This window comes from Scyliorhinus torazame, chromosome 9 (assembly GCF_047496885.1).
Source record: "Scyliorhinus torazame isolate Kashiwa2021f chromosome 9, sScyTor2.1, whole genome shotgun sequence".
Taxonomy (NCBI): domain Eukaryota; kingdom Metazoa; phylum Chordata; class Chondrichthyes; order Carcharhiniformes; family Scyliorhinidae; genus Scyliorhinus; species Scyliorhinus torazame.
Genome location: NC_092715.1, coordinates 68,238,794 through 68,265,377, shown reverse-complemented (window position 1 = coordinate 68,265,377; position 26,584 = coordinate 68,238,794). Strand labels below are relative to the sequence as shown.

The 26,584-nt window shown below is 48.9% G+C and overlaps 1 protein-coding gene across 1 annotated transcript in view; it reads right to left on the bottom strand.

The window, feature by feature from the left end:
• The window catches only part of LOC140430110 (uncharacterized), a 47,520-nt gene that overhangs the window by 17,535 nt on the left and 3,401 nt on the right, over positions 1-26,584 (bottom strand). The window contains exons 2-4 of the mRNA XM_072517626.1: positions 26,294-26,423; positions 24,325-24,513; positions 2,973-3,043 (exon numbers count right to left, since the gene is read on the bottom strand). Coding sequence (XP_072373727.1) covers positions 2,973-3,043; positions 24,325-24,513; positions 26,294-26,423 — 390 coding nt within the window. The remainder of the gene's footprint in view (positions 1-2,972; positions 3,044-24,324; positions 24,514-26,293; positions 26,424-26,584) is intronic.

The window sequence follows — 26,584 nt, the reverse complement described above, 5'->3', positions numbered from 1 at the left end:
GACCATAAGACATAGAGCAGAATTAGGCCACTCGGCCCAACGAGTCTGCTCCGCCATTCAATCATGGCTGATATTTTTCTCATCCCCATTCTCCTGCCTTCTCCCCATAACCCCTGAACCCCTTATTAATTAAGAAACTATCTATATCTGTCTTAAAGACACTCAGAGATTTGGCCTCCACAGCCTTCCGCGGCAAAGAGTTCCACAGATTCACCACCCTCTGGCTGAAGAAATTCCTCCTCGGATCAACCCCGGTTCAATGAAGTGTTCAGGAGGGCATGCCAGGAGCTACATCAGGCATACCTCAAAATGAGGTCTCATCCTAGTGAAGCTACAACACAGGACTACTTACATGCCAAACAACAGAACCAGCAAGTAATGGACAAGCTAAGCAATTCCATAACCATTGGATCAGGTCTGAGCTCTGCAGTCATGTCACATCCAGCGTGAATGGCGCTGCGCAATATTTATTTATTATAAATTTAGGGTACTCAATTCATTTCCAAATAAGGGGCAATTTAACATGGCCAATCCACCTACCCTGCACATCTTTGGGTTGTGGGGGCAAAACCCACGCAAACAAGGGGAGAATGTTCAAACTCCACACGGGCAGTCACCCAGAGACGGGATCAAATCTCGGCACCGTGAAGCAGCAGGGCTAACCACTGCGCCACCATGCTGCCCTAGTGCTGCACAATTAAACAACTCATTGGAGGAGGAGGCTCCACAAATATCCCCATCTTCAATGATGGAGGAGCACAGCATATCAGTAAAAAGGATAAGGATGAAGCATTCACAACAATCTTCAGCCGGAAGTGCCAAGTGGGTGATCCCTTTTGGCATCCTTCAGAGGTCCCCAGCATCACAGATGTCAGTCTTCAGCCAATTGAATTTATTCCACATGATTATGGCAGCACAGTAGCACAAGTGGATAGCACTGTGGCTTCACAGTGCCAGGGTCCCAGGTTCGATTCCCCACTGGGTCAATGTCTGTGAGGAGTCTGCACGTTCTCCCCGTGTCTGCGGGGGTTTCCTCCGGGTGCTCCGGTTTTCTCCCACAGACGTGCAGGTTAGGTGGATAGGCCATGATAAATTGCCCTTAATGTCCAAAACGGTTAGGAGGGGTTATTGGGTTATGGGGATAGGGTGAAAGTGAGGGCTTAAGTGAGTCGGTGCAGACTCGATGGGCCGAATGGCCTCCTTCTGCACTGTATATTCTATGTTCTATGTATATCAAGAACTGGCTGAAGGCATTGGGTACTGCAAAGGTTATGGGCCTTAACAATATTCTGGCAATAGTCCTGAAGGCTTGTGCTCCATAACTTGCCGTGCCCCTAGCCAAGATGTACCAGTACAACTACAACATTGGAAGCTACCTGGCAATGTGGAAAATTGCCCAGTGTGTCCTGTACACAATAAACAGGGCAAATCAAACCCAGCCAAATACCCATCAGTCTACTCTCGATCATCAGCAAAGTGATGGAAGGGGTCATTAACAGTGCTATCAAGTGGCACTTACTCAGCAGTGACCTGCTCACGGATACTCAGCTTCTGACACCATTACAGCTTTGGTTCAAACATGGGCAAAAGAGCAGAACACTAGAGGTGAGGTGAGTTGAGGTACCTTGACGCCAAGGCAGCATTTGACTGAATATGGCATCAAGAAGCCCGAGCTAAACTGGAGTCAATGGGAATCAGAGGGAAACACACCGCTGGTTGGAGTGATAGCTGGCACAAAGGAAGATGGTTGTGGTGGTTAGAAGTCAATCATCTCAGCTCCTGGACATCACTGCAGGAGTTGCTCAGGGTAGTGCCCTAGGCGCAACCATCTTCAGTGGCATCATCAATGACCTTCCTTTCATCATAAGGTCAGAAGTAGGGAATTTAGCTGATGATTGCACAATGTTCAGCACCATTCGTGACTTCTCAGATAATGAAGCAGTCCGTGTCCAAATGCAGCAAGACCTGGACAATATCCAGGCTTCGGCTAACAAGTGCCAAGTACCATTTGCACCACACAAGTGTCAGGCAATGACCATCTCCAACAAGAGAGGATTTAACCATCACCCCTTGACATCCAATGGCATTACCATGATTGAATCTCCCACTAAGAGCATTCTGGGGATACCATTGACCAGAAACTGAAATGGACTAGCCATCTTGATTAATAAGGGGATCAAGGGTTATGCGGAGGGGGTGGGAGAATGGGGATGAGAAACACATCCACCATGAATGAATGGCGGAGCAGACCCAATGGGCCGAATGGCCTGATTCAGCTCCAATGTCTTATGGTCTTATATAAATATTGTGGCTACAAGAGCAGATCAGATTCTAGGAATCCGGCAGCGTGTAACTCACCTCCTGACTCCCCAAAGCCTGTCCATCATCTACAAGGTACAAGTCAGGAGCGTGATGGAATACTCTCCCCTTGCTTGGATGACTGTATCTCCAACAGCACTTAAAAGGTTCAACGCCATCCAGGATAAAGGAGTGCTAGCCCTTCCACAAACATGCAATCCCTGCACCACCAAAAACAGTGGCAGCCGTGTGTACCATCTACAAGATGCACTGCAGGAACTCACCATGGTTCTTTCGGCAGTACCTTCCAAACAAACCCACGACAGACAAGGGTAGCAATTTACTACACTGACTTGGAAATGTATCGCTGTTCCATCACTGGTCAAAACCCTGGAATATCCTCCCTAACAGCACTGTGGGTGTACCTGCGCCTCAGGGACCACAGCAGTTCACAAAGACAGCTAACCACCAGCATCTCAAGGGCAAATAGGGATAGGCAATAAATGCTGGCCCAGCTAGCGATGCCCACATTCCACAAATGAATAGAAAAAAAATTCAGACCCAAGAGCGGGTCTGACATAAATGAGCGAACACGAATAGGCAAAAAGACATTTGTCATATTGTAAGTTTAAAACATTCAACATTTTGTTTGTTGTCAAAAATAATTTACTCACATGTTCATTAGTTTCTGCTGGCAGATCATCGTTCATATCCAACATTGTTTCATCTGAGTCTTGTGAATTTTCTGAATAGTAACATGAATGAACAAATAATACATAATTTTAAAATTCTGCTCCTGTATCATTAAGAACATTTGGTGGGACGGTGGTGGTGGTGGGGCGGGGGGGTGTTACATAACTGCAAAGTTTTTAAGCCAACTTTTCCTTCTAAATATCAGTGTACCAACTTTCAGCTGTACTGGCACATCAAGCAATGACTGAGCTGCTCAGTAAGTTATGTACACTTCAGTTCAGGGGCTAATGGGCCCACCTGTTCCTAAACTCAGCTGTTTGTCAGTTATGCGCCATCAAGCAGGTGCAAGGCATGACTCAAATGCAAAGTACCGTCAATCAAGGCTAAAATGCAGCACATAATGTTTGCTCAAGAAAAAAATAGGTAGAGGACTTGGAGTGGAGTACCTGTCCATCATAACAGTCAGTGGAGGGGTGATAGAGAAATCTAGGAAGGGAAAATATTAAAGCTGAATAAATAAGGTATAAAATGTGTTTGAAAGGGTTAAATACTAAAATAGTAAGGGGAGGTCGTGCCTGACAAACCTGTTAGAGTTCTTTGAAGAGATAACAAATAGGTTAGACCAAGGAGAGCCAATGGATGTTATCTATCTTGACTTCCAAAAGGCCTTTGATAAGGTGCCTCACGGGAGACTGCTGAGTAACATAAGGGTCCATGGTATTCGAGGCAAGGTACTGACATGGATTGACGATTGGCTGTCAGGCAGAAGGCAGAGAGTTGGGATAAAAGGTTCTTTTTCGGAATGGCAACCGGTGACGAGTGGTGTCCCGCAGGGTTCAGTGTTGGGGCCACAGCTGTTCTCTTTATATATTAACGATCTAGATGACGGGACTGGGGGCATTCTGGCTAAGTTTGCCGATGATACAAAGATAGGTGGAGGGGCAGGTAGTATGGAGGAGGTGGGGAGGCTGCAGAAAGATTTAGACAGTTTAGGAGAGTGGTCCAAGAAATGGCTGATGAAATTCAACGTGGGCAAGTGCGAGGTCTTGCACTTTGGAAAAAAGAATAGAGGCATGGACTATTTTCTAAACGGTGACAAAATTCATAATGCTGAAGTGCAAAGGGACTTGGGAGTCCTAGTCCAGGATTCTCTAAAGGTAAACTTGCAGGTTGAGTCCGTAATTAAGAAAGCAAATGCAATGTTGTCATTCATCTCAAGGGGCTTGGAATATAAAAGTAGGGATGTACTTCTGAAGCTTTATAAAGCATTAGTTAGGCCCCATTTAGAATACTGTGAGCAATTTTGGGCCCCACACCTCAGGAAGGACATACTGGCACTGGAGCGGGTCCAGCGGAGATTCACACGGATGATCCCAGGAATGGTAGGCCTAACATACGATGAACGTCTGAGGATCCTGGGATTATATTCATTGGAGTTTAGGAGGTTGAGGGGAGATCTAATAGAAACTTACAAGATAATGAATGGCTTAGATAGGGTGGACGTAGGGAAGTTGTTTCCATTAGCAGGGGAGACTAGGACCCGGGGGCACAGCCTTAGAATAAAAGGGAGTCACTTTAGAACAGAGATGAGGAGAAATTTCTTCAGCCAGAGAGTGGTGGGTCTGTGGAATTCATTGCCACAAAGGGCGGTGGAGGCCAGGACGTTGAGTGTCTTTAAGACAGAAGTTGATAAATTCTTGATTTCTCTAGGAATTAAGGGCTATGGAGAGAGAGCGGGTAAATGGAGTTGAAATCAGCCATGATTGAATGGTGGAGTGGACTCGATGGACCGAATGGCCTTACTTCCGCTCCTATGTCTTATGGTCTTATGGTCTTACTTGTTTTCTCACACCTAAAATTCTCACTGGGCTGAAGTTACTTCAAATTCTTTAAGGCTGAACAAAAAATTAGATTAAAAAATGTAAAATGAATAGCTTAGAACTAATAAAATTGGAAGAAGGTTTATGCATGTTAAAAGATGGCAATATATCCTAAAGTGGCTGGTGTCAACTGGTCTAGAATTATATAGAAATTTTAATACTGTAACATTATAGTTATGAAATATTTGAGAAGCACCCAAGTATCAAAATTCTGCAAATACTGTTGCATTTTTGATGATTGCCTCTGAGAAGTCCTACATTCTTGATGTTCGATGTACATCATTCACCATGACGTTAAGAACCAAAAATTTTAGTAATAACTTTATATGTGACTGCAAGATGTGCAGTGCGGTAACATCCAATGCAAAATGCATTCTTAAATCTGTCTAGATACTCTTAGATCTGGGCAATCACTCACACAGCTAGAAATCTGCACAGTCTACATATCATTGATGACTATATAAATTTACTCCATCACTTCATGAATAATTCAGTGCTGTGAGACTGAAATAGAGTTTATCAAGTACCATTTTGGACCCTACAACCACTTCAATATAGGTGAGCAAAACTGGCACCTGCCGCACCTCCACAGTGTTAAGAACCAACTGATGTTAAATGTGAGGCTATCCCAAAACCCAGAAGGATAAATTGGAACACCAGATCTTAATGGTGTATATTTTCAATTTGGTATACAGTAAGAAAAGATATGCAAACCAAAGAGGAATTCATGCCACTTTGTGATCAATTGATAAAGAATATTTATTAACTTAAAAGAAAAACATACGATAAGAAAGACTATAATACACTGAAACAGTACACTTAACTCCAAGGATGACTATACACACACAGTATCACATGGAATTATCCCTTTGCTCTCAGTGTTTCCTGAACTCTGACATACCCCTTTCACAAACAACATCCAATATAACTCTGTGAGTTAAATCCTGCAGGTAATTACCACGCACAGGTTTCACTCCAGGCACCAAGTCGCATGCGATGCACCCAACCTGCTACGCCCAATGCAATCTGGATCACGCCTTCACTCGGCGTGATCCATATCAACATATTTAAATGAGTCATTAGATTCATTTAAATATGTGCAGCCCATTCAAGGCTACAATCTCTCAGATCTCGGGTTTCACCAACCCCACTGGCGAGGCCTGACACTGATGCGAGTTAGTACAGGTCGCCAAATATGGAGACCGGATGTGATGGCCACACCAGGGGGTTTGAAGCCAATTGGAACAACCCAGTGGTCAGGGTCAAGTCACGGCTGTGCCCTGGCTCTGCCCTGACATCCAGGCAGTGCCAGCCTGGCAATGCCAACCTGGCACTGCCAGGGTCCCAAGGGCCATTACAAAGGGTGGGGTTTGAGGGGGCCATACACATCAAAGGGTGGGTTAACTGGGGTTATGAAGGGTGGGGGGGGTGAAAGGAGTATGTGGGGGGTTGTGAATGGGAGGTTCCTTAAATTTGGGGGGAACCTCAATGAGGCGTCTGCCCATTTGAGGGAGGGGCAATGCCCCGGTGCCGATGAGTATAGATGGATGTGGGGCCAGGTGACCCTCATGCCTGGGCCGTGGGGGCACACAGACTTTTAAGAATGGGGGAGTTTGCCCCTCCAAGGTCAAGGGTTGGAGGTGTTGTCCATGTCTGTGCAGGTTTGCAATGTTCGTGGGTGGGACGGTGGGGGAGTCTCAACCTAACTTTGAAATCTGGGCACCCTTCAAAAATGGCGCCCTGATCTCTGAGGAGTCAATTTGGCCGGAGTCTTTAATTCCCCACCACAGAAAATAATTCAAGTGTGGGAGTTCTCCGTGAGAAACTCCCCAAGCTCCAAACAAATGACTAAGTGTGGGTGAATACAGATCCGCATCGTACCCAGACATCTAGCACGAATCACCCTGCGAAACCCACACAAAATGACACTTAGGCCGTGATTCTGCGGAAAGATTTCTAAGTGCGGTAGCAAGCGGGAACTGCCACAAGCTTCCCGGCACTCGGCCCAGTGAGGCCAGCAACACTATTCAACATTAACTGGTCCATTTAACAAGGCCTCACGGGCTTCTCGCTGCAAATGAAGGTTCGCCAGCCAATTCTCCGGGACCACGCTCGCCAGCCCCCGTTAACAAGGGCGAGCAACACATGAGCTGCACTTGCTCAACCAACCAAAGCCACCTCGCAACATTGGCACCCAGGAGAGCGGTCCCAGGATTCGGGGAAGCAGATCTGGGGAGGCTTCTAGTCTCAGTGAAGGCCAGGAGGGATGTCCTGTTCCCCCGGGTGCCCAGAGGGTCAGTCACAGGGCAGCCAGTGTTGCCTGGGACGAGGTAGCGGCGGCAGTGAGCTCGGGGAGTGTGGCCAGGAGGACTGGCCCCCAGTGCTGGAAAAACGTCAACAACCTACACCGGGCAGCACAAGTGAGTTCCCGCCCCCCCACCTCCCCCCCCCCCACCCCCCCACCCCCGCAGCCCAGAGACCTTTCTGCCCCCACGTGAACATCCACCCCACCAATTCTGTATGCAACGCCCAACCCTCCCTCCACATCCCCCTTCAACCCCCCAACTCTCACTCCACACCCCCTCACAGTTCAACTCCTCCCACTACTGTGAACCATGCATGTGGCTAACGATGCCCTCTCTGTGTCTCCTCAGATAAAACTCCCCCACAATCGTCGTAAAAGGGCCCAGACTAGCGGTGGTGTGCCGGACATAAGAATCCTCACCTAGCGGGCCCTGGAGATGACTGGGGAGACTGAGGACAGAGCAGTCACCAACGCAGAGGCTGGCAGATGCCGCAGAGATGAGGAACCACCGGGCACCACCCAGGGGACCTGTCAAATGGGAGTTGTTATTGCCTTACTGACTAACCAATCCCTCCCACTGACCACATGCCATTTCTCCTGCATGTGCTCCTGGGTGGCACCTTCTCCAGCCTCCCAGAAGACCAGAAAACACGATCGAGGCATCACAGCTGTCATCCCTACCCTCCACCAGCGCAGATACACACACCTCGTGGGAAATGATAGTGGTCAGGATTCTGGGACACATTCTGATGAGCACCACAAAGCTGCTGATGCACATCAGGTGGAGGCAGGAACCCCCATGCGAGACATCAGTTGGAGGTCTATTGGATCCCAGGACCCAGCTGGGTCCCAGCCAGATGCTGAGCCTATGGAAGTGGTAATCCTGGATATGATGGAGATGATAGGGAGTGGTCAGGACATTCAGAGGGAGATGTCAGCGGTACCCCAGCAGACCCATGGCCGATTAGTGGAGTCCCAGAGGCTACGAGCACAGGAGATACCTCTAGCGATGCGTTTGACTGGGGCCAACACTGCCAACAAGGGTAGCAACTGCAGTAGAGAGCCTGCTGCACGACACGGCACTATTAATGAAGGTGTCCAAGACGTTGCGCAGTCGCTGACGGCCATCACTGAGTGTCCCAACAGAATGTCCACCTCGCTGGGGTATGTGACCTAGTACCAGGCCGACCTTGATGAGGTGCTGAGGGAGATGTCCCTCTCTCAGATGGGAATGGCTGAGGCGCTGCGGAGCTTGTCCAAGTAGCTGGGGGGCATTGCCGAGGCACTGCAGGGCATGTCCCAGTCACTGAGGAGTATCGCTAGTGGTGTTGACATGATGGTGCAGACCAATGGGAGCCGCCAGATGATGCTGGGACAGCCGCTACTCAAACCAGCTGCCCCTCTGTCTCAAGGTGAGCCCCAGGACCCTATGGGCACTGACCGGGAGGAGGGGGTGCTGTGCCAACCCAGACCCGTCCCATAGAGTGGCGACGGTGGCTACCAGCTCCCCCGAGTTACGCCCCTCTGATGAGGCCGCATCTCCGGGTCAGCACCCAGAACAGAGTGACACGGCTGTGCATATGCCGCCGACAAGTGAGCCGGGGCCGTCCTGCCCCAGAGCCCCCAGAGGGTGTCCGCCAGGGGCATCGAAGGCCACAGGGCGAGGTAAGCAGCTGGTTGCCTCCAGCTCAGACGTGCATCCTGGGGACACACCTAGATGTAGCGGTAGAGCCCCCCGCAAAGCACATCGAGGATCACCCAGGGCTCTGGGGGAAGAGGGAGGCGATGGGCAGGGGGTAGGGGATGGGGGGGGGGGATGGCACCATCAGGAGAGTGGGGAAGTATTAAAAACTATTAAGGGCCAAGGTTTAGAGAACACCAAAGTATATTATGGAGTTCACCTGACCCACAATTATTATTAGATTTTGGTTATGGGGAGCACAAGGGTCCACTTTACAGGTGTGATGCAACAGAGAACTAAAAGTATTTTAAAAACAAAACAATGTTTATTCTATGAATCCAGTTAACATTTTATAAACACACATTAAACAGTTTATCAATTACCAACGCTGATAACCACCCAAAAGATACTGTACTCTATAGATAACCCTTAGTAACTTTCCAAACAACATCCATAAGTCAAAAAAACCTTTTTAACAAAGACAGTAAATTTGCATTCCTTACAGAAACGGGTATTACTTTGAAATCATCAAGTGATCTGGAGACATTCTTTAGATTGCAAAGAGAGAGAGAGATCAATGCACATCTGCTTGGTTTGATTGTAGCTCCCCAACTGAAAGCGAAACTAAACACAGAGCCAAAAAGAGCTTTCAGCTCCACCCACACAATGACATCACTGCAGCTATTTGCTAAAGCACACTTTTCTTAAAGGGACATTCACATGAAAAAACAATAAACATCCTTGTGCACAACCAAGATGATGCCTCTGTCACTTTCCTCCGCAATGGGGTCTGGCCTCCGAACCCTAGGCCAGCTCCCCAGGTATCTCCCCCTCCCCGGGCACACTGCGTGCAGGTGATGGATATGAGCGAGCACTCAGCAGACAGGCAGGGGTCAGACTATGGCATAGATTAAGGAGCACTGGGGCTCAGCTCTCTGTGGGCTATCTTCACCCCCACTCCCCTCAACAGTGATCCGTTGACAGTGCTGACATAGTCTCAGCACCCTGGAGTGATATGACATAGACCTTGGAAGCATGGGAAATAGAGATGTTTGAGTGGGTAACGTAGCGATGATGGACCAGGCCACGTCCTAAGTGAAGCAGGTGAGTACGAGGGCCTCCCTCATCGTCGCTGCCTGTCTTGCAGCCTCCGGCTGGCCTTCCAGATCCTTCCAGTGCTTGTCCTCCAATCCCTGCCAGTCCAGGACCTCATCATCTTTGTCCTCCTCCTCCATGGAGGTGGCCACAGGTTCCCCATCACCAACCTCATCGCCCCACTGCTGTGCGAGGTTGTGGAGGGCACAGCAGACCACCACAAAGTGGGCGACACTCTGGGGGGGGTGTACTGGAGTGCACCAGTGGAGCGGTCGCGTAATCGGAACCGCATCTTGAAGGGTCCGATGCACCGCTCAATCACAGCCCGGGTGGCCACATGGGCCTTGTTGTACCAGGTTTCCACTTCAGTCTCTGGCATCGATACCGGCAGCATTAGCCAGGTTCACTGCGGGTACCACTTATCCTCCAAGAGCCAGCCGCCCATCCTGGGGTGGTCCTCGAAGAAGCCGGGGATGACCGACTGCCGCAGGATGTAGCTGTCTTGACATTCGCCGGGAAGCTTGCACACACATGCATGATCGTCACGTGGTTTCACACGAGATGTACGTTGAAGGAGTGGAACCACTTTCTGTTAACACAGGGCACTCCCAGATGGCTCGGTGTGTACAGGGCAACATGCGTGGCATTTATTACCCCCTGGATTTGGGACATCCCGGTGATGGCGGAGAAACCTGCTGCCTGGGCATCTTGCTGGGCAAGGTCCATGTCAAAGTTGACGTAGATTTCCGCACGGGCAAACAGGGCATCTGTGACCTGTCATGTGAGAGTACCTTAAGAAATGGATGTTTAAGCAATGTACCTTTAAGAAATGGAGCTGATCATATTACTGACGTGATGTCAGAGGGTGGGGGGAGCTGAGCTCACTTCTGCTTTTTGAGTTTCAGTTTGAGAAGACAGCTGGGAGTGTCTGTGTGTTTTACTGTGAGCTGCATGAAGAAACACAGAGCTGGTCTGTTGATTTCTGCAATCCAAAGACTATAAATATATTGAATGTAACCTAATGTGCTCCTATTTTTGAAGGTTTGAAGTCTTTTGGATGTTTAAAGGAACAGTTTGAAGGATTATTTAGTGTTGTAGTCTTTTGGGGTTATCTTTGAAGTAATGGGTGTTAAGATATTCAATGTTTGTTTCAAAAAGGTTAACTTGAGTTCATAGACTAAACATTGTTTTGGTTTAAAAACCACTTGTCCATTTCTGCTGTATCACACCTGGAGAGTACGCCGTGTGCTTCCCACACCACAATCTATTAAAAGTTGTGGGTCGGTTGAACTTCATGAAACACTTTGGGGTTCTGTAAACCCGGACCCATAACAGACCTGTCAGATGCACCGGTGGGCTGTGAGATACCACACAGGTCCCCGCTGGAGTCACAGTCCTGAGGCATAAACGTTCAGAGCTGCAGTGACCTTGGTGGCCACCGGGAGTGGGTGTCCTCCTCCTCCGCCATGTGGAGCCACGTCCGCGAGGACATGGCACAGGTGTCGCACTGGTTCCTTATTGAGGCAGAGTCTTTTGCGGCACGCGCAGTCCGTCATCTTTTCAAACAACCAGCGATGCCTGTACACCATGGGCCGTCGCGGGACTCCCCCATTGGGTCCCTCCCTGTCCATGTCCTCAGGGTGTGGGGTGGGGTCCGGCACATGGTCCGCCTCCTCAAGTAACTGCAGACACTGTTGCTGCTGCCGTCTCCGGTGTCTGGTTACCCGGCCTTGTAGCAGCACCACTAGGGCAAGTTCTGGGTCCAAAATCTATGCCATAGCTTTCAATATCTGTGAGGCATTGGAGAGGGTGTTAGACTGTGAAACTGCAGTGGCTCCCAACCTGGGACCCTCCATTCCCCCATTGACCCCGCCTCCCCACCACCCAGAACACCCCCCAGAACACCCTGCCCACATATACCCGGCTGCAACGGGCCCCTTTCACCTGACCCCAGACCCTATACCCAGACACCTGCACATAACGTCACCTGGACCAGGCGTTGGTTTCCTCCCTGTGGCACTCACCCATCCTGAGGCCGTGAACATGTCCCTGGTACTGTGTCCCATCCCCTGGATGTTCGGATGTAGACTGCTGCGTGTGTGATGTTGCCTTCAGCATTGTTCAGGCACAGTGTCCAGGCATCACGGTCTGATTGGGATGCTAGGCAATGACTCCCGCACGCTACATGGCCTGAACACCCACGGGAATCCACTTAGCTTGTGTGAAGTGCTCACAACCAAGATTGCCAATTCCCTATTAGTAATTGCCTCAGCCACACGGCCAGAGGCCTTGGCAGTCGGGGGAGTTATGGGTGGTCAGTGGGGCAGACAGGCAGGGGCTAGGTTTGTCCCCAGAATGGGTACACACGATCCAGGGGTTGGCATGGTGATGCCACACGTGGTTGCTCACCAGTTGCCCCCCGCAAGCGTTTCCCCCCCACCCTCCCATGGTGGCCCACCCCTGTGGAGGGCCCTCCCTCTCCCCCACAGTTGAGGATACCCACCCCCATCCCCGCCGAGCACTGGATTGCCAAGCCCAGCCCAGCCCCCAGCCCCAGCCAAAGTCCCTGGGCTCTTTGCCTGTGAGCAAAGATGGCTAGTCATCTCCTCGGCTACCCACAGAAGTCCTGCCGCCAGGTTCAGGTTTTTCAAAAGGAGTGTTAAACGGCGCTAGCGTGACCACTTGCTGGGGAGACTGATGAATGGCGGGAGGCTGTTGGATATGGAGTCGCTCCCGTTAATTGTATGGAAATAGGGCTTAAGTAGTGATAATTGCTTTCTCGCCATGCTATGGCAAGTTCCCGATTTCACCTACGGGAGCAAACTGATTGCATTGCAAGCTATTTGGCGTCTGGCGTGGTTTTTGTTTTCAGCCTCTCCCGCTATTCACCGGCCTCGTTTCGCTCGAGCGAGAGAGCAACGAGGCTGGAGAATTGCGCCGTTTGTCATTTTTGGGGAGATGGCGCCCTTGCTTTTCTCACTGCTATGCCATTTCATATATCAAAACCATTTCAGACAGCTGCCCTTATCAATTCCCTGTTTTATTTGCACCCTAATTTCATTCTGTAATCTTAATTTTTCCAAAGTAACAGGTAGCTTGTTCAATGCAGCACATCAATGAAATGGTCTCCTTCTGTGCTGTACCTATTCTATGATTCTATAATTTCAGGCTGCTTGTATTTCCACCGGTCAATGATCAACCAATGGACATCAGGTGATTGCCTAGCAGGGACGCAACAGGCGGTGTAGGTGGAAGAAAAGCAGGAAGTGGGAGGAGCAAATGCTGCCAGCAGGAATACCTTGCGGCTGTGTGAAGCATGTCTGCCTATCACGGTTCCACATTACTTTATAAATTAATCTTTTTGCTGGCAGCCAATCCTTAGCCGCACAATTAGAAATCCTGAGAGACGCAGGCCCAAAATCAGCTCTAATCAGGGGGGTCTTATTTTTTGGATGGTGTTGGGCCCTCTTTTAGCACACAGGGGCCTAATGCTTGTTTTAGGGTGGTTATCTTGGACATCTGGAAGTGATCCAGGGCTGGTTTAGGGGTGGTTTAGCTCAGTGGGTTGAACAGCTGGTTTGTGATGCAGAACAAAGTCAGCAGCGCTGGTTCAATTCCCGTACCGGCCTTAGCTGAACAGGCGCCAGAATGTGGCGACTAGGGGCTTTTCACAGTAACTTCATACTTGTGACAATAAAAGGTTATTATTATCCAAAGTCAATTTGGCATTGGATGTTTTTCAGTCTTAGGGAGCAGAGCATAAGCTCCAAAATTACTAACTTCAGCTCATTGGTTGTTTGGTGCAATGATGGCCAATTTCTACCCGAGTGTTTATTGCTTGATTTGGTTATTGTGGCGAAGAGGAGGTTCCGAAATTGAATCTGCAAGTAGGTGTCTGAAGATTGTCGTCAAAAATTTCAAATGAGGGCGGCATGTGGTGCAGTGGTTAGCACTGGGACTACAGCGCTGAGGACCCGGGTTCGAATCCCGGCCCTGGGTCACTGTCCGTGTGGAGTTTGCACATTCTCCCCATGTCTGCGTGGGTTTCACCCCCACAACCCAAAGATGTGCAGGTTAGGTGGATTGGCCATGCTAAATAATAATAATAATCAGTTAATGTCACAAGTAGGCTTCAATTAAGTTACTGTGAAAAGCCGTCTTATCTCACGGTTACCTTATTTTAACATGTTTGATGTTTTCAGCCAGGTACTGGTGTAGTGGAATTGTCACTGGATTAGTAATCCAGATACGCAGGTTATGTTCTAGGGACCTGGGTTCAAATCTCATCACAGCAGATGGCGGAATTTAAATTTAAAACCCCAAAAAACAGAATTAAGAGTCGAGCAATGACCATGGAACCATTGTCGATTGTTGTAAAAACCCATCTGTTTCACTAATTTCCTTCCTTTAGGGAAGGAAATCTACCATCCTTCTCTTGTGTGGCCTGCAAGTGACTCCAGATCCGCACCTAACCTGTACACCTTTGGACTGTGGGAGGAAACTGGAGCACCCGGAGGAGTGGCATAGCAAACCACTCTGTTCAATGGCAATTAGAGTTGGGCAATAAATGCTGCCCCAGCCAGCGAGGCCAACATCCAATAAATGAATGTTTAAAAAAACAGCAGATACATAGAGCATAGAAAATACAGCACAGAACAGGCCCTGTTGTGCCGAACCTTTGTCCTAGATTAATCATAGATTATCATTGAATTTACAGTGCAGAAGGAGGCCATTCGGCCCCTCAAGTCTGCACCGGCTCCTGGAAAGAGCACCCTACCCAAACTCAACACCTCCACCCAACACCAAGGGCAATTTTGGACATTAAGGGCAATTTATCATTGGCCAATTCACCTAACCTGCGCATCTTTGGACTGTGGGAGGAAACCGGAGCACCCGGAGGAAACCCACGCAGACACGGGGAGGACGTGCAGACTCCGCACAGACAGCGACCCAAGCCGGAATCGAACCTGGGACCCTGGAGCTGTGAAGCAATTGTGCTATCCACAATGCTACCGTGCTGCCCTTAAGAACAAATAAATCTACACTATATCATTTTACCGTAATCCATGTACCTATCCAATAGCTGCTTGAAGGTCCCTAATGTTTCCGACTCAGCTACTTCCACAGGCAGTGCATTCCATGCCCCCACTACTCTCTGGGTAAAGAACCTACCTCTGATATCCCTCCTATATCTTCCACCTTTCACCTTAAATTTATGTCCCCTTGTAATGGTTTGTTCCACCCGGGGAAAAAGTCTCTGACTGTCTACTCTATCTATTCCCCTGATCATCTTATAAACCTCTATCAAGTCGCCCCTCATCCTTCTCCGTTCTAATGAGAAAAGGCCTAGCACCCTCAACCTTTCCTTGTAAGACCTACTCTCCATTCCAGGCAACATCCTGGTAAATCTTCTTTGCACCTTTTCCAAAGCTTCCACATCCTTCCTAAAATGAGGCGACCAGAACTGTACACAGTACTCCAAATGTGGCCTTACCAAAGTTTTGTACAGCTGCATCATCACCTCACGGCTCTTAAATTCAATCCCTCTGTTAATGAACGCGAGCACACCATAGGCCTTCTTCACAGCTCTATCCACTTGAGTGGCAACTTTCAAAGATGTATGAACATAGACCCCAAGATCTCTCTGCTCCTCCACATTGCCAAGAACTCTACCGTTAACCCTGTATTCCGCATTCATATTTGTCCTTCCAAAATGGACAACCTCACACTTTTCAGGGTTAAACTCCATCTGCCACTTCTCAGCCCAGCTCTGCATCCTATCTATGTCTCTTTGCAGCCGACAACAGCCCTCCTTACTATCCACAACTCCACCAATCTTCGTATCGTCTGCAAATTTACTGACCCACCCTTCAACTCCCTCATCCAAGTCATTAATGAAAATCACAAACAGCAGAGGACCCAGAACTGATCCCTGCGGTACGCCACTGGTAACTGGGATCCAGGCTGAATATTTGCCATCCACCACCACTCTCTGACTTCTATCGGTTAGCCAGTTCGTTATCCAACTGGCCAAATTTCCCACTATCCCATGCCTCCTTACTTTCTGCATAAGCCTACCATGGGGAACCTTATCAAATGCCTTACTAAAATCCATGTACACTACATCCACTGCTTTACCTTCATCCACATGCTTGGTCACCTCCTCAAAGAATTCAATAAGACTTGTAAGGCAAGACCTACCCCTCTCAAATCCGTGCTGACTATCCTTAATCAAGCAGTGTCTTTCCAGATGCTCAGAAATCCTATCCTTCAGTACCCTTTCCATTACTTTGCCTACCACCGAAGTAAGACTAACTGGCCTGTAATTCCCAGGGTTATCCCTAGTCCCTTTTTTGAACAAGGGCACAACATTCGCCACTCTCCAATCCCCTGGTACCACCCCTGTTGACAGTGAGGACGAAAAGATCATTGCCAACGGCTCTGCAATTTCATCTCTTGCTTCCCATAGAATCCTTGGATATATCCCGTCAGGCCTGGGGGACTTGTCTATCCTCAAGTTTTTCAAAATGCCCAACACATCTTCCTTCCTAACAAGTATTTCCTCGAGCTTACCAATCTGTTTCACACTGTCCTCTCCAACAATATCGCCCCTCTCATTTGTAAATACAGAAGAAAAGTACTCGTTCAAGACCTCTCCTATCTCTTCAGACTCAATACCCAATCTCCCGCTACTGTCCTTGATCGGACCTACCCTCGCTCTAGTCATTCTCATATTTCTCACATATGTGTAAAAGGCCTTGGGGTTTTCCTTGATCCTACCCGCCAAAGATTGTTCATGCCCTCTCTTAGCTCTCCTAATCCCTTTCTTCAGTTCCCTCCTGGCTATCTTGTATCCCTCCAATGCCCTGTCTGAACCTTGTTTCCTCAGCCTTACATAAGTCTCCTTTTTCCTCTTAACAAGACATTCAACCTCTCTTGTCAACCATGGTTCCCTCACTCGACCATCTCTTCCCTGCCTGACAGCGACATACATATCAAGGACACGTAGCACCTGTTCCTTGAACAAGTTCCACATTCCACTTGTGTCCTTCCCTGCCAGCCCATGTTCCCAACTTATGCACTTCAATTCTTGTCTGACAACATCGTATTTACCCTTCCCCCAATTGTAAACCTTGCCCTGTTGCACGTACCTATCCCTCTCCATTACTAAAGTGAAAGTCACAGAATTGTGGTCACTATCTCCAAAATGCTCCCCCACTAACAAATCTATCACTCGCCCTGGTTCATTACCAAGTACTAAATCCAATATTGCCCCTCCTCTGGTCGGACAATCTACATACTGTGTTAGAAAAGCTTCCTGGACACACTGCACAAACACCACCCCATCCAAACTATTTGATCTAAAGAGTTTCCACTCAATATTTGGGAAGTTAAAGTCGCCCATGACTACTACCCTATGACTTCTGCACCTTTCCAAAATCTGTTTCCCAATCTGTTCCTCCACATCTCTGCTACTATTGGGGGGCCTATAGAAAACTCCTATCAAGGTGACTGCTCCTTTCCTATTTCTGACTTCAACCCATACTACCTCAATAGGGTGATACTCCTCGAACTGCCTTTCTGCAGCTGTTATACTATCTCTAATTAATAATGCCAACCCCCCCACCTCTTTTACCACCCTCCCTAATCTTATTGAAACATCTATACCAGGGACCTCCAACAAACATTTCTGCCCCTCTTCTATCCAAGTTTCCGTGATGGCCACCACATCGTAGTCCCAAGTACCGATCCATGCCTTAAGTTCACCCACCTTATTCCTGATGCTTCTTGCGTTGAAGTATACACACTTCAAACCATCTCCGTGCCTGCAAGTACTCTCCTTTGTCAGTGTTCCCTTCCCCACTGCCTCATTACATGCTTTGGCGTCCTGAATATCGGCTACCTTAGTTGCTGGACTACAAATCCGGTTCCCATTCCCCTGCCAAATTAGTTTGATTCTGCCATACATGGCAGGTTTACTGAAAAAAAAATAGTCTTGAAGCTGAACTGGTAATATTAATATAGTAATCCTGAATGCATTTTTATTAAATTTCTTTGTAACTAAGGTGTTAACCGATATATTTAAACAGGTCTCTGAAAGTGGCAAAGAAACTGCATGCAAATTAATGAATCTTTGGATACAAATGTTCTTATGTTCGATGGGCCAAATGGCCTCCTTCTGCACTGTACGGATTCTATGATTATAGATCGAGCATCCTTTATCCGTAAATTCGAAATCCGAACACATCCAAAAACAACATTTTTTTTGAACCACGCCAACCTTTAATGCGCAAAGGACAGAATGTTTTATTTTTTGCAGAGTGGAGCAGCAGGCGGGAAAAACGGGTGGGAAGCTGCTGGACGCAAGGACGGCTTCCTCCATCATACTTTTAACCCTCAATATAAAAACAGTTGCAGGACGGGCGCCATGATGTAGTGTAGGCAGGATCCATCCTGATTTAAGAATATTTTTTTTAAATGTACCCACCCCCCTACCCCACAAAACGTCACCCAACAGCTGCACGGAGTCCCCCCGACACAGAAACGGAACCCCTGCAACAGACTACTCCCTGGTGCTACTCACTTGCACTGTAGTGTCAAGAACAGTACCAGGGGAGCACCAGGGCAGTGCGATGGGCAGCAGCAGGATTATATAGTCAGGATCAGTGCCAGGGAATACCAGGGCAGTGCCTGTGGCAGTGCCAAGGTGCAGTATCAGGGGCTGTACCAGGGATCTGTGCTCAGGCAGTGCCAGCAAGCAGTGCCAGGGTACTTCCCAGACATGACCATCTCTCCCTGGGGGCTGTACTCACCTGTGCACCTCCGGCGGGTTCTGCTTTCCAGGTGCACATCGTGGAGACCTGTCGTGATTCAGGTTGATGTACCTTCACCCCAACATGAATGGACAATCCAGCACAGGGAGGACTATCAGATACAATGGCCTGATAACTGGGATTTCCATTACGCAATTGGCAGGGGCAGAGACAAATGATCAGGGAAATCCTGGCATGAAACACCGGCATGAAAGTTATGTTGTGATTTCCATGGGATTTTTCACCCGTCGCTATTCCCATTCCCCCCCCCACTGAAAACAGGAGCGACAAATTCCCCCCCCCCCCCCCCCAAAGTTTCTGACCCAAGGCGACATAACCCGAGCTGACACGAACCTCACTAACTACACCCAACCTTTAGCGTGGGGAGTCTCTATCCCGTGCCAACACGACCCCAGCCGATACGAACCTCGCCAACAGCACTAAGCATTTAGCACAAGGAAATTAGTTGTTTGTCTGCACTGTTTACCTTGCAATTTTTATGTGTACTGTTTACCTAGCAAACCTTGTCAAGCAAGCAGAATCACAGATGGCTCCAAGGGTGGGAAATTATTACAGGTATCCATTATTCAGTGGTACATCTTGCTCTTCTAGCCATTTAATTTACTTTAGATGATACCCTAGGTTTCAAACATTGTAATGTAAATAGCCTAGTCCTATATGCAGTATTCGAAAACTGAAATTATCTGAAATCCGAAATGCAATCAGCCCCAAGGGTTTCAGGTAGGGGATACTCAACCTGCACTCCATAATTATAAAGCCCCAAGTGATGTTGGATACATAATTCATAAACGTAAAAAGTACGTGAATGATCGTGATCCGGGTCAGTGTATATTTTGCAGTTACCATTATTTCCTGTCACTAATCTCATTCATACACCGTGACATGTGCTATATTTGAAATCTTGGGAGCGATTTAACGGTAGAAGTTCTAAGTGCGTATCAGACGTGACATTCTGGGTGCTTCCCGACAACTGCAGTCCGTATTTAACCCACATTGTGCTGGAAAAGATCCCCCACGAGCTTCACGGTGGAACTGGCTGAAGTTAGCCCATAATATGAGGGAAAAGGCTCAGATGGGCAGAGGGATACCAGACATCAGAGTCCTCACCTCCTATGAGGAACGGGCCCTGGAGATCGCGGAGTTTACCGAGGAGAGCGCTGTCACTGACAGCGAGGTTGGCCCATGCTGCAGAGGTGAGGATCCACTGCCCCTTCACCCAAATGACTCAAGTGAGTTGTTCATGTCAAACAAAATGATCCTTCCCTCTCACTGACCACATGTCCATTCTCTTGCAGGATCTCCCTCTGATAGGGCCGAGCTATCCGGGGTCAGGTCCGCCCCGCCCCCCACCCACCACCCAAGAGAACAACTTGGAGGAGAGTTCCGCGCAGACCACCAGCGAGGCATCACAGCTGTCAAACCCACCCTCCACCAGCACAGAGACACACACCTCCAGGGGCGACATTAGTAGACAGGCTTCTGCGGCAGTTGCTGATGCATATCAGGCAGAGGCAGGGATGACCAACAGCAGTCGGAGGTTTGCTCAATCCAACAGAGAGTAATGAGTTAAAATATCAAACAATCCAGGCTACTTTTAAACCACCATGCCAGACGTGCACAGCGGGCGAGACCGGAAGCCTCTTCCCAAGATCAACCAAATGATCAAACGATCATACTTGCCGGCCAATCAATAATCTTTATTAGTGTCACAAGTAGGCAATTAACACCGCAATGAAGCTACTGTGAAAATCCCCTAGTCGCCACACTCCGGCGCCTGTTCGGGGACACAGAGGAAGAATTCAGAATGTTCAATTCCCCTAACAAGCACATCTTTCGGGACTTGTGGGAGGAAACCGGAGCATCCGGAGGAAACCCATGCAGACACGGGGAGAATGTGCAGACTCCGCACAGCCAATGAACCAAGCCAGGAATCGAACCTGGGACCCTGGCGCTGTAAAGCAACAGTCTAACCACTGTGATATCGTGAAACCCCAGGCCAGTATGAAACGTGCCCCGACATAAACGCTGTGAGGCCGGCAGAGATGGGAGCGTGGCAGGTGCACGGTCCAATGGGGTCCTGGAAAGAGGTTCAAATGCAGCTGAATTAGGCCGTTGAAGCTATCGTATGAGGCAGTGAGTTCTCCAGATGGTCAGCAGCACCACGCGGAGACATACGATGTGGGGAGGGCAATTCAGGCGGGCACTCAGTGCCCTTCCCCACTTTGGTTTTCAGATGACTGCTTGCATGCTCTCATGGAGGTGGTGAGTACCAGGCAGGACAACCTGATGCCACACGATAGCAAGAAAAGGTCACCCACCAAAGGCCTGGGCAGCGGTGGCAACCAAGGTCAGTAAGCATGACGTGGTGCATCGGACTTGGCTGCAGTGCCATAAAAGGTTCAATTATCTTCTGCACGTGGCAAGGATGAGTATCTAGTTGGTCCAGTGTGGAGAAGTGTGGAAGGGTGCCCACCTTTAGCAGTGCTCAGAGGAGTAGGGATCAGAGTCGCAGAGCACATGGGACTGGGAGATATGGTCGGAAGCTGTAGGTCTATTTAAGGGTCAGATATGCAAAGATGTCAGGAATTTCAACATGAAGGGGGTGGAAGAGATTGTCTGGTGTTGGAGATGGAGGGTTAAGAAATGAATGGACACTTGAACTTGCAGAAGAGAAGACACACTAACGCTGAGCCACAATGATGCCACTATGATGCCGTTGATATCAGTTGAACCCGGCTGCCGAGCATGGACATTGATTGTGTGATGAATAATATTACTGACCGATTATTTTCCTCCCTCAGATGAGCCATTCTCCAGTTTCAGCCAGGACCCCCAGAATCTTCCATTAACACCTGAGGAGGTGTCGCTGCTCAGATCTGCCCGTGTCACACCCTCTCTCTGCACCAATCCCCAACACAGATACAGGCGCGTTGGTGGTCAATAGTTAGTAGTGCACAGTGGTGGTGGTGATATTTCTTCAGGACACACACTTGTAGATTAAGGACCAAGTGAGGTTGCAAAATGGGTGGGTGGGTCAGACATTCAATTTGGGATTTAACTCCAAGTCGAGAAGGATTGCTATTCTATTTAGTAAGAGGGTGACGTTTGTGCTGGCTAGAGTTGTGCGGGACCCCGGGGGTCGGTTTGTGGGGTTTTGCAGGGGGCCCCGGTTGTGCTAGTAAGCATTTATGCGCCTAATTGGGACGATGGGGAATTTGTTAAGCGTATATTTGCAGACATCCGGATCTAGACTCGAATAAATTAATAATATGTGTCAATTTTAACTGAGTGATGGAGCCTCAGCTGGACTGATCGAGTCCCTTGGTGGAGCAGAAGAAGCTGCAATGGGAATTTGATTTATTGATGATAGGGAGGGCGGTGGGCCAGCTTCAGAGAGCAAGGGGGATTCTGTATAAGTATGGAGAGAAGGCCAGCTACCTGTTAGCACATCAACTGAGGCGAAAGGCTGCTGCGTGGGAGATAGTAGAAGTGAGGAGGGTGTGATGGTGACAATGCTGGAGAGAATTAATAAAGCATTTGAGCCCTTCTATAGGGGGCTGTATAAGTCTAGATGCTGGGGGAGGGGGCTGAGATGGGGCAATTTCTTGATGGGCTGGTGTTCCCAGAAGTTGAAAGGGAGAAGGGACAGGGATCGGAGGCTCCACTGGGGCTACAGGAGGTGAGATGGAGGCAATTGGGTCGATGCAGTCAGGGAAGGCGTCGGAACCTGATGGTTCCCTGGTTAATTTTTACAAACTGTTTGAGGCGGAGTTGAGCCCACATCTCCTGGAGATGTTTCCCAACTCATTGGCACGGGAAGAGCAGCTGGCCACGCTTGCTCAGGCGCCGATTTTGTTATCCCCAAGAAAGATAGAACACGGTGGAGTGTGGGTCTTATAGGCCCATCTCCCTATTAAACACGGATGTGACGGTGCTGGCTAAAGCATTGGTGAGGCGCCTCGAGGGTGGTTGCCGGAGGTGGTGTCAGCGGATCAGATAGGTTTTGTGAAGGGGAGGCAACTGTTGAGTAATATTAGACATTTATTAAATGTGATTATGACGCTGTCTAAGGCAGTGTTTTTCAAACTTTTTCCTGGGACCCATTTTTACCAACTGGCCATCCACACGGCTGACCTTGGCGACCCAATCCCCCGGACTTTACGACCCACCATTTTCACTCATATTAATGCGACATGTGAGCCTGTTGGGTCCTCACAATCTCACTTGCTTTGTCATTCAATGTTACATTTCTGCTAAAGACTTCAACTGCCGATTTAAGTTCTTGCTGCATCATTTGAAAAAAAAACAAGTTTCTCCTTGAACTCACCATGCTTCAGTCTTCAAACGCCTGTGAAGTTTTGAGGGCTTTAATCTTTCATTTGCCAGAGCTTCCCTGCATATAACGCACATGGGCTTTGCATTCTGATTTGGAATGGCACAATTAATAAAGGTATAGCTCAAGAAATCATGTTTATACTGCTTTGTTCACGACTTCAGCATCTTCTTAATGGGTTGTTCACCAGAGGCTCTGGAGCTCACTCATGAGTTGAGGGACAGGAGGATCGTGAATATTTATGGATAGCTGGTGGGCACAGGGAAAGCACCAATCAAGGAGGTAAAGCAGAAGTGGGAGGAGGAGCTAGGCATGGAGTTGGGATGGGCGTTGTGGAGTGAGATTATGCATCTGGTCAATGCTATGTCATTCAGGATGAGCTTGGTACAGTTGCAAGTTGGTGCACAGGGCCCATATGACGTAGGTACGGATGAGTGGGTTCTTTGCGGAGGTAGAGGATAAGTGTGAGTAATGTGGAGGGGGGCCAGCAAAGTACATGTTTTGGTCATGTACGTGATTGGTGGAGTTCTGGGGCTCGATGTTTGAAACATTATCGAAAGTGCTGGGGGTGAAGATGTCGCCGTTTGAGTGATGGCGATCTTTGGGGTGTCTCAACTACCAGAGCTGAAGCATTCTGAAGACAATTTAGTAAAGGTTTTGACACATCTCCCTTACATAACACAAGGGAAGAGTCACAGGCAGATCATCTGGGCATTCCCGAAGTCATTCAGGTGGATGGTAACAGGGTCTCCAGCTGCTGGTCCTCCTCCCAGTGGATGTCCAAGGACCCTTGCCTGGACCCTTGTCTGTCTCCCTGAGGAGAAGGGTGACCTGAGGAAGGAGCAGTGCTCCGAAAGCTAGTGTTTGAAACAAATATGTTGGACTTTAACCTGGTGTTGTAAGACTTCTTACTGTGCTCACCCCAGTCCAACGCTGGCATCTCCACATCATGAGGAGAAGGGGCACCTTTAGAAAGGTCAAGGTGTCCTACCCCTATCTTGTCCACTCACTGATGGATTCCGCCATTGCCTATAGCGATGGAATGCAGGTCCAAGCGCAAATCCAGCAGTATCTGCTGGACCAAGGTCTCCAAGGTGGTCGCCACACTTCCCTTGGACACTCACATATCAGAGCCACAATAGCAGACAGAATGTCGATGCACTACTCCTCCATTCTAGCCTGTTGACTGCATCTTGCAACTCTACCTGACTTTCTGCCACCTGTTTTTGCATCTCCAGCATGTGAAACTGTTTCCAGCGGCACATTATCAGGCTCGGAATCAGTGGGTGTCTCATCTCCAGTTCTCCTCTGAGTTCCAGAAACATGGGCTGTCACTGCCTCCACCTGCTTTGGAGATGTGTCCATGAGGTGTTCCCAGAATTTGACCACAAGCTCTGAATGAGATAGGATTAATTGATAACCTCATAGGATTAATTGATAGTCTCATAGTGAAGGCACCCATAGGTAGCAGTGATCATAATATGATTGAATTTTACATTCAGTTTGAGTGCATCCAAGAATAGTATTTTAAACTTACATAAGGGCAATTATGAGGGCAATAAAGCAGTTAGCTAAAATGAATTGGCGAATATGCTTCAGGCTAGATTAACTAGAGGTTCATGGCAGACATTTAAAGGAATATTTCAGAATACACAGAATAGACACATTCCAATAAAAAATAAAAATTACAAGGGGAGGGTCCATTATCTGTGGTCAACTAAGAATATTAAAGATAGTGGGAGCGATCTAACGGCCGCGACACGCGGGGCGTGAGACAGAGCGAGCCAGTTAGATCGCGGGAGTCTGAAATAGGGAACCGAGCTGGGCAGCGATCAGTTTCAAATCTAACCGGGAACCCCCCAACAAATAGGCTCCCCAGAGGGCCCGCCCCGGCACAGCCTGGCAATGCCAACCTGCCAGGGACAGTGCCGGGTAGTGTCCCTGGCGTACCCCTGTCCTTCTGAGGCCTATAGTGACCGTGGCAACCCCAGCGGGATGCACTCAGCTGTTTCCTGTCTTCATAAAGCTGTTGTGAACCTCACCGACGTAACGTCGTAAAAACAAAACCAAAACCAATAATCGTGTATTGCCAAAAAGTACTATTATCAATTATCTGATTCCCACTTACTTACAATTTTTAAATATGGTTCTACAGAACCGTAGACCCTTGCAAGTTAACTATCATTTAATTATTCCATTAAATTGAATGTTTAAAGTCTTTGTGGGAAGAGTGGGTGCTATGTCAATAAGACGTTCCTCTTGGTTTAGCCCATACTTTGGGGCTAATTAGCAATTGTCATAATTTAAATTACAATTACAACATTGAGGGGCTAGGCCGGCGCCGGAGGAATTTCCGCCCCGCCAGCTGGCGGAAACGGCCTTTGTTGCCCCGCCAGCTGGCGCGGAAATGACATCTCGGGGCGGCGCATGTGCGGGAGCGTCAGCGGCCGCTGACAGTTTCCCACGCATGCGCAGTGGAGGGAGTCTCTTCCGCCTCCGCCATGGTGGATGCCGTGGTGGAGGCGGAAGGGAAAGAGTGCCCCCACGGCACAGGCCCACCCGCGGATCAGTGGGCCCCGATCGCGGGCCAGGCCACCGTGGGGGCACCCCCCGGGGCCAGATCGCCCCGTGTCCCCCCCAGGACCCCGGAGCCCGCCCACGCCGCCTTGTCCCGCCGTTCAAAAGGTGGTTTAATCCACGCCGGCGGGACAGGCAATTTATCGGTGGGACTTCGGCCCATCCGGGCCGGAGAATCCAGCGGGGGAGCCCGCCAACCGGCGCGGCCCGATTCCCGCCCCCACCGAATATCCGGTACCGGAGACTTCGGCAACCGGCGGGGGCGGGATTTACGCCAGCCCCCAGCGATTCTCCGACCCGGCGGGGGGTCGGAGAATGACGCCCCATGTCTCTGAGCTGGTGGAGGGTGTAGGTGAACGCAGTGATGGGTCTTCTTCTATTGGCTCTTCAGCTTCATCTATGGTGGCTTGGGGGCTGGGGTTTATGTAGGGTCTGGAGCTGTGACTGGACTTGCTGGTGCCAGCAAGAGAGAGCAGATAGATTTAATTCATGAATAGACTGCATAAAGCATTGCAAGTCATTCACTGAGAATGTCAGGATGCGATTAACTCATGGAGGACTCATTCATACTACCTTTCTCAGACAGGCTAATCTCACCTTCCCCACAGGGGTGGTCCCTATCCTCGCTCATCAGCCCAGCGGCATCCTCCCTAAATTTGGTTATCTCCATGTTCGCCCTCCTTTCTCCAGTCTGGGATCTCTTCCTTTTGTTGTGGGAAAGCTTTACCTAAATAAAGACAAATTAATGAAGTGTGGTGAGAAGAGATGGAGACGAGGTTGTCTTCTGTGTGTACTGAGCCTTCTCTAGTAAGGATGGAGGTTGTGCAGTATGATAGATGAGATGAGTGCCCGTGAGACAAACAATTGTGATATGTTTTCCACTAATTT